The sequence below is a fragment of the Molothrus aeneus genome, unplaced genomic scaffold (assembly GCF_037042795.1).
Source record: "Molothrus aeneus isolate 106 unplaced genomic scaffold, BPBGC_Maene_1.0 scaffold_34, whole genome shotgun sequence".
Classification (NCBI taxonomy): domain Eukaryota; kingdom Metazoa; phylum Chordata; class Aves; order Passeriformes; family Icteridae; genus Molothrus; species Molothrus aeneus.
The window spans coordinates 2,352,130-2,367,939 of NW_027099005.1; the positions used below are offsets into that span (position 1 = coordinate 2,352,130).

General features: G+C 51.0%; 1 protein-coding gene across 1 annotated transcript; it reads right to left on the reverse strand.

The window, feature by feature from the left end:
• Positions 1 to 13,721: 13,721 nt before the first annotated feature.
• LOC136570499 (olfactory receptor 14C36-like) lies at positions 13,722 to 14,639 on the reverse strand. Its single transcript, XM_066570961.1, has one exon. It carries the CDS (start codon positions 14,637 to 14,639, stop codon positions 13,722 to 13,724), a length of 918 nt encoding a protein of 305 aa, XP_066427058.1.
• Positions 14,640 to 15,810: the final 1,171 nt, after the last annotated feature.

Genomic DNA, 15,810 nt, shown 5'->3' on the forward strand with positions numbered 1-15,810 from the left:
GTGCTTTCGAGTCCTGATAGATATAAGACCTGACATTAGTAAAGTTAGGCAATCTAGAGATCAGGCAGTTGTTTCAGTGTAAAGTCCTGAGCATCAGGCAAATAAATTTTTCTTGAGATTACCTGTCAGTAGAGGCACCTTTGGGATTTTTTTCTGTTGAGACCTGAAAAATTGGAGGGTGTAATAGTAAAAAGACAGGCAAGAGACTGAGGAATATACCTCCCAATAGCCCCTTGGGGGAACTGTTAGAGAAATGGCATTCTTTAGAGGCCACAGAGGGATTAGATAAGGTGAAGATGATCCAGTATTGTGTAGAAGTCTGGCCAGAATTAGAGGTGCAAGGAGGATGGCCTTGGTGTGGGACAAGGGACAAGTGGATGTGCCAACAACTGAGTCATTGTCTGACAGCTCGAGGAGATACCGATCCTGAGCAATTATTGTATGTAGCTTGCTGGTTAAAGAACGCTATTGGGGATGAAGGGTGCGAATTTGTAAGGTACAGAAGAAGAAAGAGGGGAATGAAGGAGAGGATGCTGGAATTGGTAAAAGATGGGACCCCCTGGATTATTTGCCTCCTTCTGCCCCTCCACCTTATAATCCTCTTCCTTGGGCACCTCAAATGGCAGGTCCGGTTCTTCCCCCGGCTGCCATCTCATTACCGCCTGCTCAAATTCCTCCTTCTACCTCTTAGGCTTCCCCTATGGTAGACCCAGTATCTCCCCTAGTAACCACTCTCTCACCACCCCCTTCGGCTCCTCCAGTTCCTTCTGCACCACCACAAGTGCCTGCCTACTCCACCTGCTGCATTCTCCACCCCTTCTCCAGCTCCACTTAAAATGTACCCAAGCTCTTCTCCCCCTCCTATTGCTGTCCCTTTACCTCCTCCTAGTTGGGACACAAATGTCTCCTTGCCCGGTAAACAGCTATCACCAAATACACCTGCTGATCTGCAGAAAGTTCAGGGTAACCCTGATATCCCTCAAACTAGTAGCATGGCGTCTGAGGATGGGCCTTACTGTAGTACCAGATCCAAGACCTCCAAGGCAAAGAGACTTTTTCCCCTCAGAGAAGTTCCTATAGGAGAAGTAGTGGGAGGTGTTGGCTTTGTGAATGCTCCTCTAACAGCTTCTGAGGTGAGAAGATTCAAGAAAGAGTTAGGGCATTTAGTTGAGGACCCAGTGGGCATAGCCAACCAAGTGGATCAATTCTTAGGCCCAAATATCTACACTTGGGGGGGAGATGAATTCCATTCTAAAGATATCATTTTCCCCAGAAGAGGTCCAGATGATTAGGGCGGCTGGCATAAGAATTTGGGAGAAAGAGAACTGTCCGGGACCCCAAGTGCCATCAGGTGAACAGAAATTGCCACTGACAGATCCCAGCTGGAACCCTAACCAGGAGGAAAGGAGGAAGGCCATGATGGAATATAGGTCTTTGATAATATGAGGGATCAAAGAGTCATTTCCCAAAGGAACTAATACCAAATTAGTATTAGAACTAATACTGAATTTGAGGGGGCACAAGAGAAGGATGAAGCTCCTGCTGCTTGGCTTAATCGCCCAAAGCGGAACTTCCAATTGTACTCTAGAATAGACCCAGACACCACAGAAGGTCAAGTGCTACTAAAAGTCCAATTTGTTACCAAATCTTGGCCAGATATATGGAGAAAACTAGAAAAAAAATGAAGATTGGCAAGAGAAGGACAGAAATGAGTTATTAAGAGAAGCATTGAAAGTGTATTTAAGGAGAGACGGAGAAAAAGCAAAGGCCAAGGCCAAGATCATGGTTGCCATAGCTGAAGAAAGTGAGGGGTGGGTGGGTCCACCACCAGGAGGAGGCAAAGATAGGCCAGGACTGTCAGGTACAAGAGAGATAGAGAGACCTCAAGTCCCTTTGAGTGAATGACACTGCTATTATTGTGGAGAGGCAGGACATGTCAGGAAGTTTTGTAGAAAGCTCAGTCTCGATGAGGCAATAGCCAGGGAACAAGAAGCCTTGGAGGGGGTTCTTAGAGGTGATGATTAAGGGTGACAGGGGCTTTACACTTTAGGGGACCCGATGCAACATCTAGAAAAGCCCTTGGTAAACATTGAGGTGGGACCCCTAAATGAAGAATTTGAATTTTTGGTTGGATACAGGAGCAGATAAGTCCTGTCTCAACAAAGTACCAAAAAGTATAGTAAAATACCCAAAAACATCTGAGGTGAGACAAAAACAGCTAGGTAGAAGGATATCCAATAGCATTAGGACTGGACAGTAGCACTAAACTTGTAATAAGTGATGTGAAAGTAAAAGGTACCTTATTGTTGTCTGTTGTGTGTGTGAGAGTGAGTCACAAACAAAGTCAGCCTCAACTTCCCAGGCAGGTAGGAAGGGGGCAGTAGAAAGAGTGTGTGTGACCTGCAAACCAGACCAGTGTTCCCCGGTGTGTGAGGGGGCCGTAGCTGTAAGAGCGTGAGTGACACGCAGGCAGCCTCACAGGTGAACGGGCACCGGAGGCAGCAGAGCCAGGGCCCTTCCAGAAGGCCCGGAGATACTGAGAGCTGGAGGCCAACCCCAAGGCGAGGGGGGGCCACAGGGACCCGTGATTTTCTGGCAATGAGGATCCACTTTGTGTCTTGAGGGTGTGAAGGAATGTGTGAAGGTGAATGAGAAATAAAAGTGAGTAAATGTAGACGAATTAAAGTATAGGTAATGTGGATAGTGCATTGTAAGTTTTACCACATCTCCTTGGAGGGAGGTGTATTGTGTTGAAAAGCAGTGTGGGGAAAAAGTTTGTTTTAGATGCAAGGGGTTGAAAGAAAAGTGGTATTTCAGCTGTTAGTGAAAGTGAGAAACAGAGGCAGGGGATGAATAGATAAGATCTTGAAAATTGAACAGCAAACCAGTAAGTTAGATGCCGAGAAAAATGGGAGAATAAAAGCATGCTAGAAAAGATACCCCCAAGACAGCCCTTTGGGAGTCAAGTTAGCTAACAGAAATACAACTCCTTGCAAAATACAGAGTAGGCAGAAATTGATGAGAGAAACATGCAAGCTATGGAAAAAGGGAAATTAACAAATTATACATAACATTAACCCAAGAAATTGGGTTTTGATAAAATCATAGTAGACCATTAATGCCTATATTTGAAAGCCCCTTTCAGGTACTCCTCATTGCTAATTCGACTCTGCGGACCAGAGGAAAACGTTAGACCCACATCATCAGATTCCACACCACTCTCACTCCCTGGAATTGGACCAAGATTCAACATCAGTTTCACCCCCTGGCATTGGACCAGACTCCACACCACTCTCCCTCTGGGATTGGACCAGACTCCACACCACTCACCCTCTGGCATTGGGCCGGATTCAATGTCAGTTTCACCCCCTAACATTGGACTAGATTCCACATGACTCACCCCCTAACTCAGGACAGGAGTCAACCACATCACGAGTTAATTCACCTGAGTATACCATTATAAAAGGACCAAAAGACTTAAAGTTGACTCTCAAAAGGAAGAGCCCAAAAGACTGATGAACTGAATAAGAAAAGAGTTTGGTATCAGAACCATACCTTATCTTAAAGTGTTATAAGACAGCTCTGTGTTTAAAATAAGTTTGTAAAAAGTTAAAGACTGTTAATAAGTAACTCTGGTTAAGTTCCCCCAATTTAGTTCCAAAGACTCCAGGTTAATCCTCTACAGACCACTCCCCTAAGAGAAACCAAAATTAGTAAGGAACGGACCAAGAGAAGTTTAACCAGAGAAGCGGGGAGAAGGGACTCTAAAGAGCTTGGAAGCTTCTTCTTGGTAAAGTTCCCCAAGAGGCAAGGCCGGGTGGGCCGGTCGTGCCAGATGACCCATACCAGATTCTTGGGAAGAGCAGTAATGATGGCTCTAATTGCTGGTGGTGCTCTGGGGAGCCCAAGAGAGCCGTGCAGTGAGTGCTACCAACCCCTCTTTGAGGAGGAAGAAGTGAGCTCCTTGTCTAGAGTCCACACCAATTCTAACCCGAATTGTGTTAACCTCCTCCAATGTATTGGATAGTCCAGAATACCACCACTTTTAGGCAGCAACTCCTGGGAGAGTGCCTGTAGGAGAAACCTGGTTGTGCTTGAATGTGATGCTACTGAAGCAAGCCTGGTACATCAGGTCAAAGAGAAAGAGACAGTAAAAGCAATAAGAGAACAAGACCATTTAGAGATACCCCGAGGTAAGAACCTATTCATAGATTCAGTGAAAAAAGTTAGCCACAAACTAAATTTAACTGATTGTTGAGTTTGTACTCAGATGACCGAAATTTGGCCATGGGAGAAGATTAATCTAAGGCTATTAGAAATCTGTAACTGGATACAGAATAACTCAGAATTTAGTATTAATTTAGTATTAAAGGTTACAGTACACCAGTAAAAAGAATGGTCTGTAAATGGCATTTAGCAGTAAAGAACTCTGCTACCCAGCGGATCCCAAGAGATCCAAATAGATTTTGGTCTGTTGAAAGAAAAGAACAAGTGTATCTACCACGAAGCATATGAATTTTATGAGTATACTGAAGAATGGATAAACCCCTTTTGGGGAATGAAAGGCATTTCTAAATATTGGGAATGTCCAACAGAACCTAAGCATACATTTTGGGGGGCCCCTAAACACCTGTTTTGGATCTGTGGTACTACAGCATACACTAAATTGCCAGGAGACTGGTCTGGCAGTTGCACCATTGGAATGATAAAACCATCGCCCACCTGGGAGTGACATCCCTAAACATATCCAAAAATTTAAGCATTTTTCCTTATAAATAAAATTCAATTAATTAATAAAATGATAATTATATTATTCTGATAGTATTATTCAAATTAATTACCTAATTTGTATATTTATATTAAAAAATCTATACACTTTTAGCAACACAGAAAATTATTGGTCATTGGTTCCAAGTAACACAATTCCCTTCATTAATTCATTAAGCTCTATTGGGTATTTATTTCTTCCTCTTTATGGTAACTAATATTCTTTGTAGACCTTTTGCCATCATTTTTATCATCTTTTTTTTCGCATATGGTCAAGAGGAGGCACTTTGGGGTCCATGGAGACATTTCTGGGGCACATTTGGGGCAATTTTGGGTCTGGGGAGGGAATTCAGAGAGAACTTGAGGGTCTGGAGGACACTTGGGGAAGCCAGGTGGGCACTTGGAGGGGTACTCAGGGATTCTGAGGGACAGTTCGGGGTCCGGGACAGCACTTGGGGGTCCAGGGGGGCCCTTTGAGGTCAGGGAGGGGAATTTGGGGCCCTTCGGGGTCCGGGAGCGCCCTTGGGAAGCTCGAACGGGGCTCTCTGGGGCGCGGGGGCTGATGGGAGTTGTAGGCGCGGGTATCATACGGTTTAACGGGGCCGCAGAGCATCACGGGAGTTCGAGGCGCAGCTGCAATGGCTCTCCGAGAGTCGCGGGGCATGACGGGAGATAAAGTCCCGGCTGGACTAGCGCTGGACGTGCGCCGCGGAGCATGATGGGAGCTGTAGTCCTGGAAGTGGTTGGAAGGCGATGTTTGGGGGTCCGGGAAGGCTCTTGGGGGACACTTTTGCGTCCAAGCCGTGACTTGAGGTCCTCGGGGGAACGTAAACGGCTCGGGAATCCGTGGGGGGAGTTCGGGGAGCTCTAACCGGGCTCTTTAGGGCGCGGGAACGGCAGGAGTTTTAGGCGCGGGACTGTGTTCTGAGGGGCTCTGGGGCCACGGGGGATGAGAGGAGACGAATTCCCAGAAGTGGCTGTACCGGGCATCTGTGGGGTTGGGAGCACTCAGGGGAACTGGGGACGCCTTTGTGGGCTCCCAGATAGGCACTGAGGGGGCACTGAGGGATCCTGGAGGGTCTAGGGGACACTTATGGGACAGATGTGGGCGGATCCCGGGGTTGTTGGGAGCGTGGGGCATGACGGGCGTTGCAGTCCCGGCTGCAATGGGGCTGTATCCGGCCGCGGGGCATGATGGGAGTTGTAGGCAAAAGGAAAATATGGCAGCCGTCTAGGCACCGCCCCCAAGCCCCAATCTCTGGCGCTGATTGGCTGTGAGTGGTGATGGGCGGAAGCCTCGGCAAATGAGAGGTGGCGGAGGCGGGAACAGCCTCTGCATTCCCTCCCAGTACAGCCCAGTTCATCCCCAGTACTACCCCAGTACAACCCCAGTAAAACCCCAGTGCCCCTCTGATCCCTTCCAATACACACCAGTCCCTCCCAAAACACCTGAGTCCATTCCCATTCCCTCCAGTTCCACCCAATTTCAAACACAGGGTGCCCCTGTGTCCCCAGTCTTCCCCACAATGTTCCCAGTGTTCCCCAGTATGTCCCAGTCCTCCCCAGTGTTTCCAAGGACAGTTTAATTTCTCACAGTGGCCGTGGCAGCCAAACCCAGCAGTGGGGTCAGAGCAGTGCCCATGGCCACAGCCCCTTGCAGTGGCCCAGTGCAGCTTGGGCTGATGATCCACCCTCACAGCTGGCCCAGGGCAGTTCTGCAGTGGCTTTGGTGACACCTGGGGCTGGCACACACCTGAGCAGTGTGTCTGTTTGCAGTGGGGAAACTCAGGAGTTTCAGATTGCTTCAAAAAACCCCAAAAAGAGAAAACCTCTCTTAGGCTGAGAGCAGCCAGCTCTCCAAGCACAGCAGGTCCTAGGGCAGTGAGGACAGACAGGATGGGTCTGGGGAAGGTGGAGCAAGGTTGTCCACACTGGGTCAGAGCTCCAGGCACAGCTTTTGTGAGCAGGCCAGAGCTGCTGAGGAGAGACCCTGGGTCAATATCAATCACAGAATGCTGCAATCGTCTCTACTCTAAAGAGAAATAAAATAAAATACATCGTTTAAAACAGGAATGTCTGTTTCTGATAAGTTTTTTGAAATCTTTCTCCATCACTGGACTAGGAAAACTTTAATGACTCTCTCAGAGCTTTGGTGTTGTTTACATCAGACTCAATCCCTGAGAGTGTCTTCAAAAAACCTCTCAAGAACTCAAACTTAAATTGAAACTGCAAAGTTTCTTGAAGTTTTAATGGATCCCACTGAGGGACACGACTGAGAAAATGTCCCCAGGTTCCAGTTAGAGCAGAACACCGTAGGCAGTGATGACAGCTGGGGACAAACAAGGCCAAGGTGTCTCTGGTGCTGTGCAAAGCTGGATGTGTTTGACGAATGCCAAGGGCCAAGGCCTGAGCCCCAGGGCCTGGCCAGGCAGATCCTGTCCCTCCCTCCTTGCTCAGGGCTCTTGCCGGGATGGGCACTGGCATGTGGGGATGTGCAATGCCAAGGGCAGGAGCATGGGGCGGCCCCTGCCCGGCTGCTGAGCAGGGACAAGGAGGCCATGAGGTCCCAGGCCTGCAAGGGTCACTTGTCTCCTGCTCCTGCCTCAGGCCCAGGCCCAGCAGCCATGGCCAAAGTGCTGCCCAGGTTGGCTCTGGCAGGGCTGTCTTGCAGCTGCTGCCCATGCCTGTGCCCTGTGCAGCCCAGGCTGTCCTACAGTGTCCCTGCCCTGCGCCTCTGTCCCTGCAGGCTGTCGGCATCCCCCGGCTGCCCCACCTGGCTGGGCCCTTCCTTTGCTGACAGCTCTGCCTCCTGCCTGCCTCTGCCTGCCCACACAAAGCCTGGGGCTGATACCAAAAGGGTTCCTTCCATTTTTACCCTGCCTGGGAACTTTCAGCACAGGAACAAGGCATGCAGGGGCTGCTTTCCCAGCAAGAGTGGTTGGAAGAGAAGAAGAAGACATCTGGCTCAAGGGTGCAGGGATAGAGAAAACAAGGAGTGAATCTGGGAACTTGGGGTGGGTTTTATGGAAATGGGTAAGTTGCAATTCGTATTTAGCCACTGTGTATAAGCAACACACTGGTAGAATTACATGTCCTAATAAGGTTAGCAGTTATTCCATGTAGGACCTTAGGCCTGAATAAATGATACCCTCTGAAACAACAAATTAGTGTTCTGGATCCTTATTCTGATATTTTGGACATTTGGTGACAGCAGAGGCTGACAGAACCAAGGAGTCAGCTGTGACACTGTGGAACCCCATGGAACAAAGGGTCCCTGGTGATGCAGTGGAACCCCATGGAACCAAAAGTCCATTGTATCAGAGCAAGGCCTCATGGAACCAAGGAGAGCATTGCTGACAGTGTGGAAGCTCATGGAGCCATGGGGTCATTGTGACAGTGTGGGGCTGCATGGAAGCAATGGTCCATTGGGACACTGCAGAACCTTCTGGAATCAAGGGGATCATGTTATGCTCTGGAACCTCATGGAACAAAGGATCCATGGTGACACTGCAGTGCTCAGACCATTGTTGACAGTGTGAAAGCTCCTGGAACCAAAAGTCCACTGTGACACAGCAAGGCCTCCTGGAACCAAGGGTCCCTTGTGGCTCTGTGGGGCTTCCCAGAACCAAGGAGACCATTTGGACACTGTGGGGCCTCATGGAACCACCTGGCACTGTGACACAGCGGGGCCACATGGAGCCAAGGGGCCACTGAGACACTGAGGAACCTCATGGAACCAAAGGTCCATTGTTACACTGTGGGGCCCTGTGGAACCAGTGGGACCATGGTGACACCGTGGTGCTCCATGGAGCCAAGGGGCCATTCTGATTCTGCTTTGCCTCATGGAGCCAAGGGGCCACCATGACACTGCAGGGCCTTGTGGAACTAAGGCAGCCTTGTGACACTGCGGGGCCCTTGGAACCAAGGGTCCATTGGGAGATTGCAGGGCCTCATGGAACCATGGAGACCATTATGGCCCTTCAGAACCCATTGGAACCAAGGGGCCATTGTGACACTGCAGAGCCCCGTGGAATCAAGGGGACCACAGTGACACTGTGGGGCTCCATGGGACAAAGGGGCCATTCTGACACTATGGAACCGAGGAGACCATTGCTCTGCTACGGGACATCATTGAACCATGGAGGCCATTGTGACACAGCAAAGCCTCATTGAAGCAAGGGCACAATAGTGACACTGTGGGGCTCCATGGGACCAAGGGGGCATTCTTAAAATGTAGAACTAAGGAGACCACTGTGGCACTATGGGGCATCATGGCGTCAAGGGTCCATTGTGACACAGCATGGCTGCATGAAACCATGGAGGCCATTTTCACACTTTGAGGCCTGGTGAAAGCAAAGGGCCATTGTGGCACTTTGTGTCTCCATGGAACCAAGGAGTCCATTGTGACACTATGAGGCCCTGTTGGGCCAAATGGCACTTGTGGCCCTTTGTGGCACCACGGAACCAAGGGACCATTGTGACCCTACAGGGCCCCATGGAGCTAAGGATTCATGGAACAGTGTGGGACTAATGGAACTAAAGGTCCATTGTGACATTGAGGGGCCTCATGGAACTATGAGGGGACAATTGTGATGCTCTGGGGCCAATGGAAGCAAGGGGCCATTGTGACACAGCTGGGCCTCATGCAGCCAAGGGGCCACTGGGATCCTGAGGAGCTCAAAAGAACCAAGGGGCCATTGTGACACTCTGCAGCTGTGGAGACCCTGAGAGTCATTCCCTGGGTTAGGGAGACACAAGAAGCTTCCTTCAAAAGCTGTTTGACCCCATTGGCTCCTTCCCCTTGTTCTGTGTCCCTCAGCCACTCCCTCCCCCTTCCCCCACTGGCTCCATCTTTGTACTGCCCCCATGGCACTGATCAACCCCTTCCTCTGGAGATACAGAAACCTGGACTCCCCCCTGGACTCCCTGCTAACAGTACAGAAACTCATGGATCCAAGGGGCCATTGTGACACTGAAGAACTTCATGGAACCCAGGGTCCATTGGGACACAGCAGGGCCTCATTGGAACAAAGGAACCATTGCTAACAGTACAAAAACTCATGGAACCAAGGGGCCGTGATGACACAGCAGGGCCACATGGAACCCAGGAGACCAGTGACATTTAGGGACCTCATGGAACCAGGGTCCATTATGGCACTGCAGAAACAAGGAGACCATTGTTGATGCTATGGAAGCTCATGGAACCAAGCAGCCATTGTGACACTCCAGGGCCTCGTTGAACCAGGCAGACCATTGTGACACCACAGAACCTCATGGCACTGAGGGTTTATTGTGACACAGCAGGGCCCATGGAGCCAATTGTCCATTGTGACAATGTGGAACCAAGGAGACCATGGTGACACCATGGAAGCTCATGGAGCCATGGGTCCATTGTGACAAAGCAAGGCCTTGTGGAACCAAGGAGACCATTGTGACATCATGGAAACTTTTGGAACCAAGGAGACCATTGTGAAATCATGGAACCTCATGGAACCAAGGAGACCATTGTGACATCATGGAACCTCGTGGAACCAAGGGTCCATTGTTACAGTCCAGAACCAAGGAGACCATTGTGACAGTACAGAACCTCACGGGACCAAGATTCCATTGTTATACACTGGGGCTTCATGGAACCAAGGAACCACTGTGACACAGCAGGGCCACATGGAACCAAGGGTCCATGGAGATACTGCAGATCCAAGGAGACCATGGTGATGCTGTGGAACCTCATGGAACCAAGGGGCCATTGTGACACTCTGGGGCCCCATGGAACCAAATATTCATGGTGACACAGCGGGGCTGCTTGTGACCAATTGTCCATTGTGACACTGCAGATCCAAGAGACCAGGGTGACACTGTGGCAGTTGATGGAACCAAGGGGCTGTTGTGACACACCAAGGCCTTGTGGAACCAAGGAGGGCATTGTGGCAGTGCAGAACCAAGGAGGCCACTTTGACAGTACAGAACCCAATGGAATCAAGGGTCCATTGTTCTACAGCAGGGCCTCATGGAACCAAGGGGCCATTGTGAAAGTGTGGGGCATAATGGAGTCAAGGACACCACTGATACTGAAATCCACTGGATAGAAACTTCTGAACAGAGTTTGGAGTATTTGAAAGCAGGTATTCTTTATTACAGCATGGTGGTCACTTGGGCCATCCTTCCTTCATTCGAGTGCACTGAGCATTGAATGAACAGAGTTTTTATCACACACACTCATTATGTATCCACTAGCTATCCCCACGTCTTTGAATTTATTTGACATAGTTGCACCCCTTATGACAAATCCTTTTATGATTCTTTGGGGTCTGTCTTCAACATCCAGTGTCCTTTGAAGGTGGATGTTTCTTGACCCCCCCTTTTGAGTAAGGGCAATATTATTGTTCTGCATAACTTCTGTTTTGTCAGCCTTGCAGCGCTGAGCTGGCATTCTGCTTGCATTTTGTGTGGCTTCTGTTTGCCAGAGGCACATCCTCAATCAGTTTCTCCAAGGCTGTGCTGTTCTGTTCTACTGTCCTTGACAAGAGTAAATGTTGTTCTGTTCTCCTGTCCTTGTCTCAGTGCTCGCCCCGCATGAGGCGTCTGCAACTCCCCCAACCAATGGGCCTGGGGTGGGCAAGTGTTCCTGGGGAACAGGGATGGGACAGAGCTGGGCTGGACTGACCCAAGGGATGTTCCACTCCATGTCACACCATGATCAGCAATCACCTGAGAGAAGCAGAGGGGCAAGGGGAGTAGGGAATAATTTATTTTTAAGACATTTTTCTTTGAAAACAGCACCAACACATACAGAATCTTCTCCTGCCACAAGGTGGTCAAACATTTTCTGCTGATAGGAGATTTCCTAAGGATTTGCTTTTCTTCTGTTAGTGGGTCTTGCTGTGCCTTTTTTTTGGTTGAGTTTGGAGGTTTTTATCATTGGATTTGGGTTTTTCCCTATTGAACTGCCTTTCTTCTGATGCATGAGTTTTTTCTGTCCTTTCTTGTGGCTTGCTTGGCACCTGATGGCAAGACAAATTTACCCAACTCAGTCATCTTGCCCGATTATGTATTGCAGTCAGCATTAACTAGATGAGTTCAGTCACAGACTCCCTGCAATTTGGCAGCATCCACAAAGGAATTGAAAGTTCATTTAATGCCATTTTAGAGACAATAGAAATATTCCACAGTGGTGGTCAAGGGCTGGTCACTGAGGGATGTCACCAGGGCATGGCTGCCAAGAGGACTCTGTACCATGGATGACATTTGACCCTCATTGTTCAGCCAAATTCCCACCCAGCCCATGTTCCACTCCTTCAGCCCAGCTCTCTCCAGTCTGGCTCTGAGGAGACCACAGCAGACCCTGTCCCAGGCCTGGCTGAAGTCTGGGCACACAACATCCCCTTCTTTTCCCTCCCACGTGGGTTCTGCAGTCCCTGCCCTATCCTGCCAGTGCCTGGAATGGCTGCAGGAGGATTTGCCACATCCCTTTCCCTGCTGAGCCTGACCAGGCTGTGACTCTCCCAGTCCCCCTCCCTGCCCTGTTTGCAGACTGGTTCCATGTCTGCCCTTCCCAAGTGCCCAGGACCCTCTAGGATGGCTCTGGCCTTTCCAAGGGGTTTGAGAGAGGTCCCACAGTGACACTGCCCAGCCTTCTCAACAGCCCTGACACCAAAGGCCTTTTCCACATCCCTCAGTTCCAGGTCAGTGCCCAGAACACAGCACAGCCCTGTCAGGTCCTCGGGCTGGTTCAGCAGGGAGGCAGCTCTGATTTCTCCCCACAGACTCTCACTCTATCCAATGTCTCTCTGTGCAGTCCATGGCTGCCCTGAGCATTTTTCCTGGAGCCTCCCTGCCTGGGATATTTCTCTCCCTGCAGTCCTAACCACAACCCAGCAAAGAATTCAGGTGTTTTCCCAGAGGACGTTACTCTAAGAGTGAAGTGGCCTCAAGGCACTGTTTGTGCCGCTGGAATTGTGCCACCCCCGGGTGCTGCTGATGGTGTTTGTGCTCACTGGGGTTCGTCTCCCCACACGCACACCATGCCCTGCTGAGATCTCCTCAGCACAGAGCAAACATGGCCTGCTGGCCTGGTCCCTTGGTGTCCCTCCGTGCAGGCACAAACAACCTCCTGCAGGTGGGGAGAGGCCAGTGCTGGCAATGGTGGCTGCAGGGGCTGCTGTGGGACAATTGCCCCGGGGCACCTTCCCAGGCTGTCCCAGAACAAAGACACAGCCCAGGCCCTGCTCTGCTGCTGCCTCAGGTCCATGCCAGGAGCTCTGGCTGGGCCAGGACACTGCTGTGAGCCCCCCCTGCACACTCCCCCCTGCCCCGGGCACTGGGCTTTGCTGGGCCAGGGCATTCCTGGAGCACATTGCTGACAGCAGCTCTGGAGGAGAGCAAAGCCTCCCTGCCCTGCCCTCAGGAGATGCCCTTTGCTGATGGAGCTGCTGTGCTGGAGCCCAGCTGTGTCCCAGCAGTGCCCATGGCCTGGCCCTGCCTGTGGCCACAGCAGGGACACGCAGCAGGACAGGGACCAAGCTGCCAGAGCACTCCGGCCTTACAGCCACAGCAGGGCTGGCAAGGACAGGGTGGAGCTGGGCAGAGCAGCTCTGAAAGGACCAATCCCCGCTGCTCCCTGGCTGTGCTGCCCTGCTGGGACTCTTTTCCCCTTCTCCCCTCTAACTTCATGCAGGTCTCAGAGTTGGGATCCCAGATAAAACAGGCACTGCAAGGTAGTTTATTTTCTTCAAATGTAGTGATAGCCCAAACCCTGGTTTACAGAGCTTCTGGGTCAAATTCAAGAGGCAGACAGTGAATTTCATGGGGGTGATTAAAAAATTTCTTTTAGAATAATTTAATAACAGAAAGCCCCATTGAAAACTACCAAAGAACTGGGAAGGGCTATTTGGCCTGTCATGAGTTGCAATCCGAAAACTATGCAGAAGAAAACGGGAAGTTGGTTGCTTCAGAAGTCATCCAGTCATCATTTTCCTCAGGGCATCCTTGAGCTCCTGGTTCTTCAGGCTGTAGATGAGGGGGTTCAGGGCTGGAGGCACCACCGAGTACAGAACTGACACTGCCAGATCTAGGGATGGGGAGGAGATGGATGAGGGCTTCAGGTAGGCAAAAAAGCCAGTGCTGACAAAGAGGGAGACCACGGCCAGGTGAGGGAGGCAGGTGGAAAAGGCTTTGTGCCGTCCCTGCTCAGAGGGGATCCTCAGCACAGCCCTGAAGATCTGCACATAGGAGAAAACCATGAACACAAAACAGCCAGAAACTACAAAGACACCAACCACAACAATCCCAAGTTCTCTGAGTTTGGAGTGTGAGCAGGAGAGCTTGAGGATGTGTGGGATTTCACAGAAGAATTGACCCAGAGCATTGCCTTTGCACAGGGGCAGAGAAAATGTATTGGCTGTGTTCAACAGAGCATTGAGAAAGGCACTGGCCCAGGCAGCTGCTGCCATGAAGGCACAAGCTCTGCTGCCCAGGAGGGTCCCGTAGTGCAGGGGTTTGCAGATGGACACGTAGCGGTCGTAGCACATGATGGTCAGGAGGGAAAACTCTGCTGACATAAAGAAAAGAAAAAAGAAAACCTGTGCAGCACATGCTGAGTAGGAGATGGTGCTGGTGTCCCAGAGGGAATTGTGCATGGCTTTGGGGACAGTGGTGCAGATGGAGCCCAGGTCGCTGAGGGCCAGGTTGAGCAGGAAGAAGAACATGGGCGTGTGCAGGTGGTGGCCGCAGGCTACGGCGCTGATGATGAGGCCGTTGCCCAGGAGGGCAGCCAGGGAGATGCCCAGCAGGAGGCAGAAGTGCAGGAGCTGCAGCTGCCGCGTGTCTGCCAATGCCAGCAGGAGGAAGTGCCTGATGGAGCTGCTGTTGGACATTCCTTTATTCTGGACATTGTGAGCTGTTCAAAGACAATACTGACAATTTGGACAAAGTACCTTGAGTCAATCCTATGCTATTTTCTGACACAATCAATCAAAATTGCTTCTCTTTCTTTGGGGAAATTTCACTTACCTTTTTTTTTTGAGTTTAGATATGGGCTGCTAAGTAACTGTGTGCTTTTTAGAAGGGGCAGAAGTCCTGTTCTTAGCATTGCTCTCAACCTGAATATTGGGGAGCCCAGAGGGAAAACAGGGCACCCTGTGCCCCTGAGCAGTCAGACCTGCACGTCCCACACAGGTGCCCTATGCTCATTTCACCTCCCTCTAGTACAGGATGGACAAATTTAAAACTGCATTTAAAAATAATGCGGCCTATTTGAAGACTCCAGTTTCAAAATCAATCTCTCCAACTCTTCTCTCTTTCCCTGTGCAGCTGGACAAGGAGGGATACCAAGGGTTGCTCTGCCTCTCTGCTACCTGGAGTTGTGCCTGCTGGGAGCTGTTTCTCTCTATCCAAGCCTTGTCCCTGCCAGTGCTGCCAGAGCCCAGCCCAGCCCTGGGGGCTCAGCTCTGCCCTGCAGACCCCTCCCAGCACAGGGCACTGCCCAGGGGCATCTCCCTGGCAGCAGGGCCTTAAGGGCAGGCCAGACAAACAGAGATGCTGCAAGCCAAGGTGCTGCTGCTGCTGTCTGTAGGGAGAGGAGGCTGAGGAGGCACTTTCTGAGGGAGATCTGAGGCCCATCTGCTGATGCCCAGGCTGACAGTGCAGGAGGCTCAGTGACACAGCCAAAGCTGGCAGCCCCTTTCCCTTCCCTTTAGGAGAAAGCTGAGAGCAGCCCTGGCCATGCAGCACCATCTCCAGAGCAGGAGGAATCTGCCCTGATGGGGGTGGCTCCTTGCACCTGGAACTTCTCCCCTGCAGCGTCCATGGGGAGCTGCCCGGCAGGCTGAGAGCTGCCCCTGGCAGGTGGCACATGCCCTGGGCTGGCCAAGAGCCCTGAGGGCTGCAGGAGCTGCTCTGCAGGACAGCCCTGGGCAGCCCTGGCTGCAGCCCCAGCTTCAGCCCCTGCAGCCGTCCCTGGCAGCAGGAGCCGCCCTGCCCTGTCCCTCTGACGGTGCCCAGGGCAGCCCCGCTCTGCAGCACATCCTCCGCCTCCTCCTCCTCCTG

Excerpts from the sequence above, each read along its gene's own strand:
- LOC136570499 (XM_066570961.1), bottom strand. The coding sequence starts at position 14,639 with ATGTCCAACAGCAGCTCCATCAGGCACTTCCTCCTGCTGGCATTGGCA.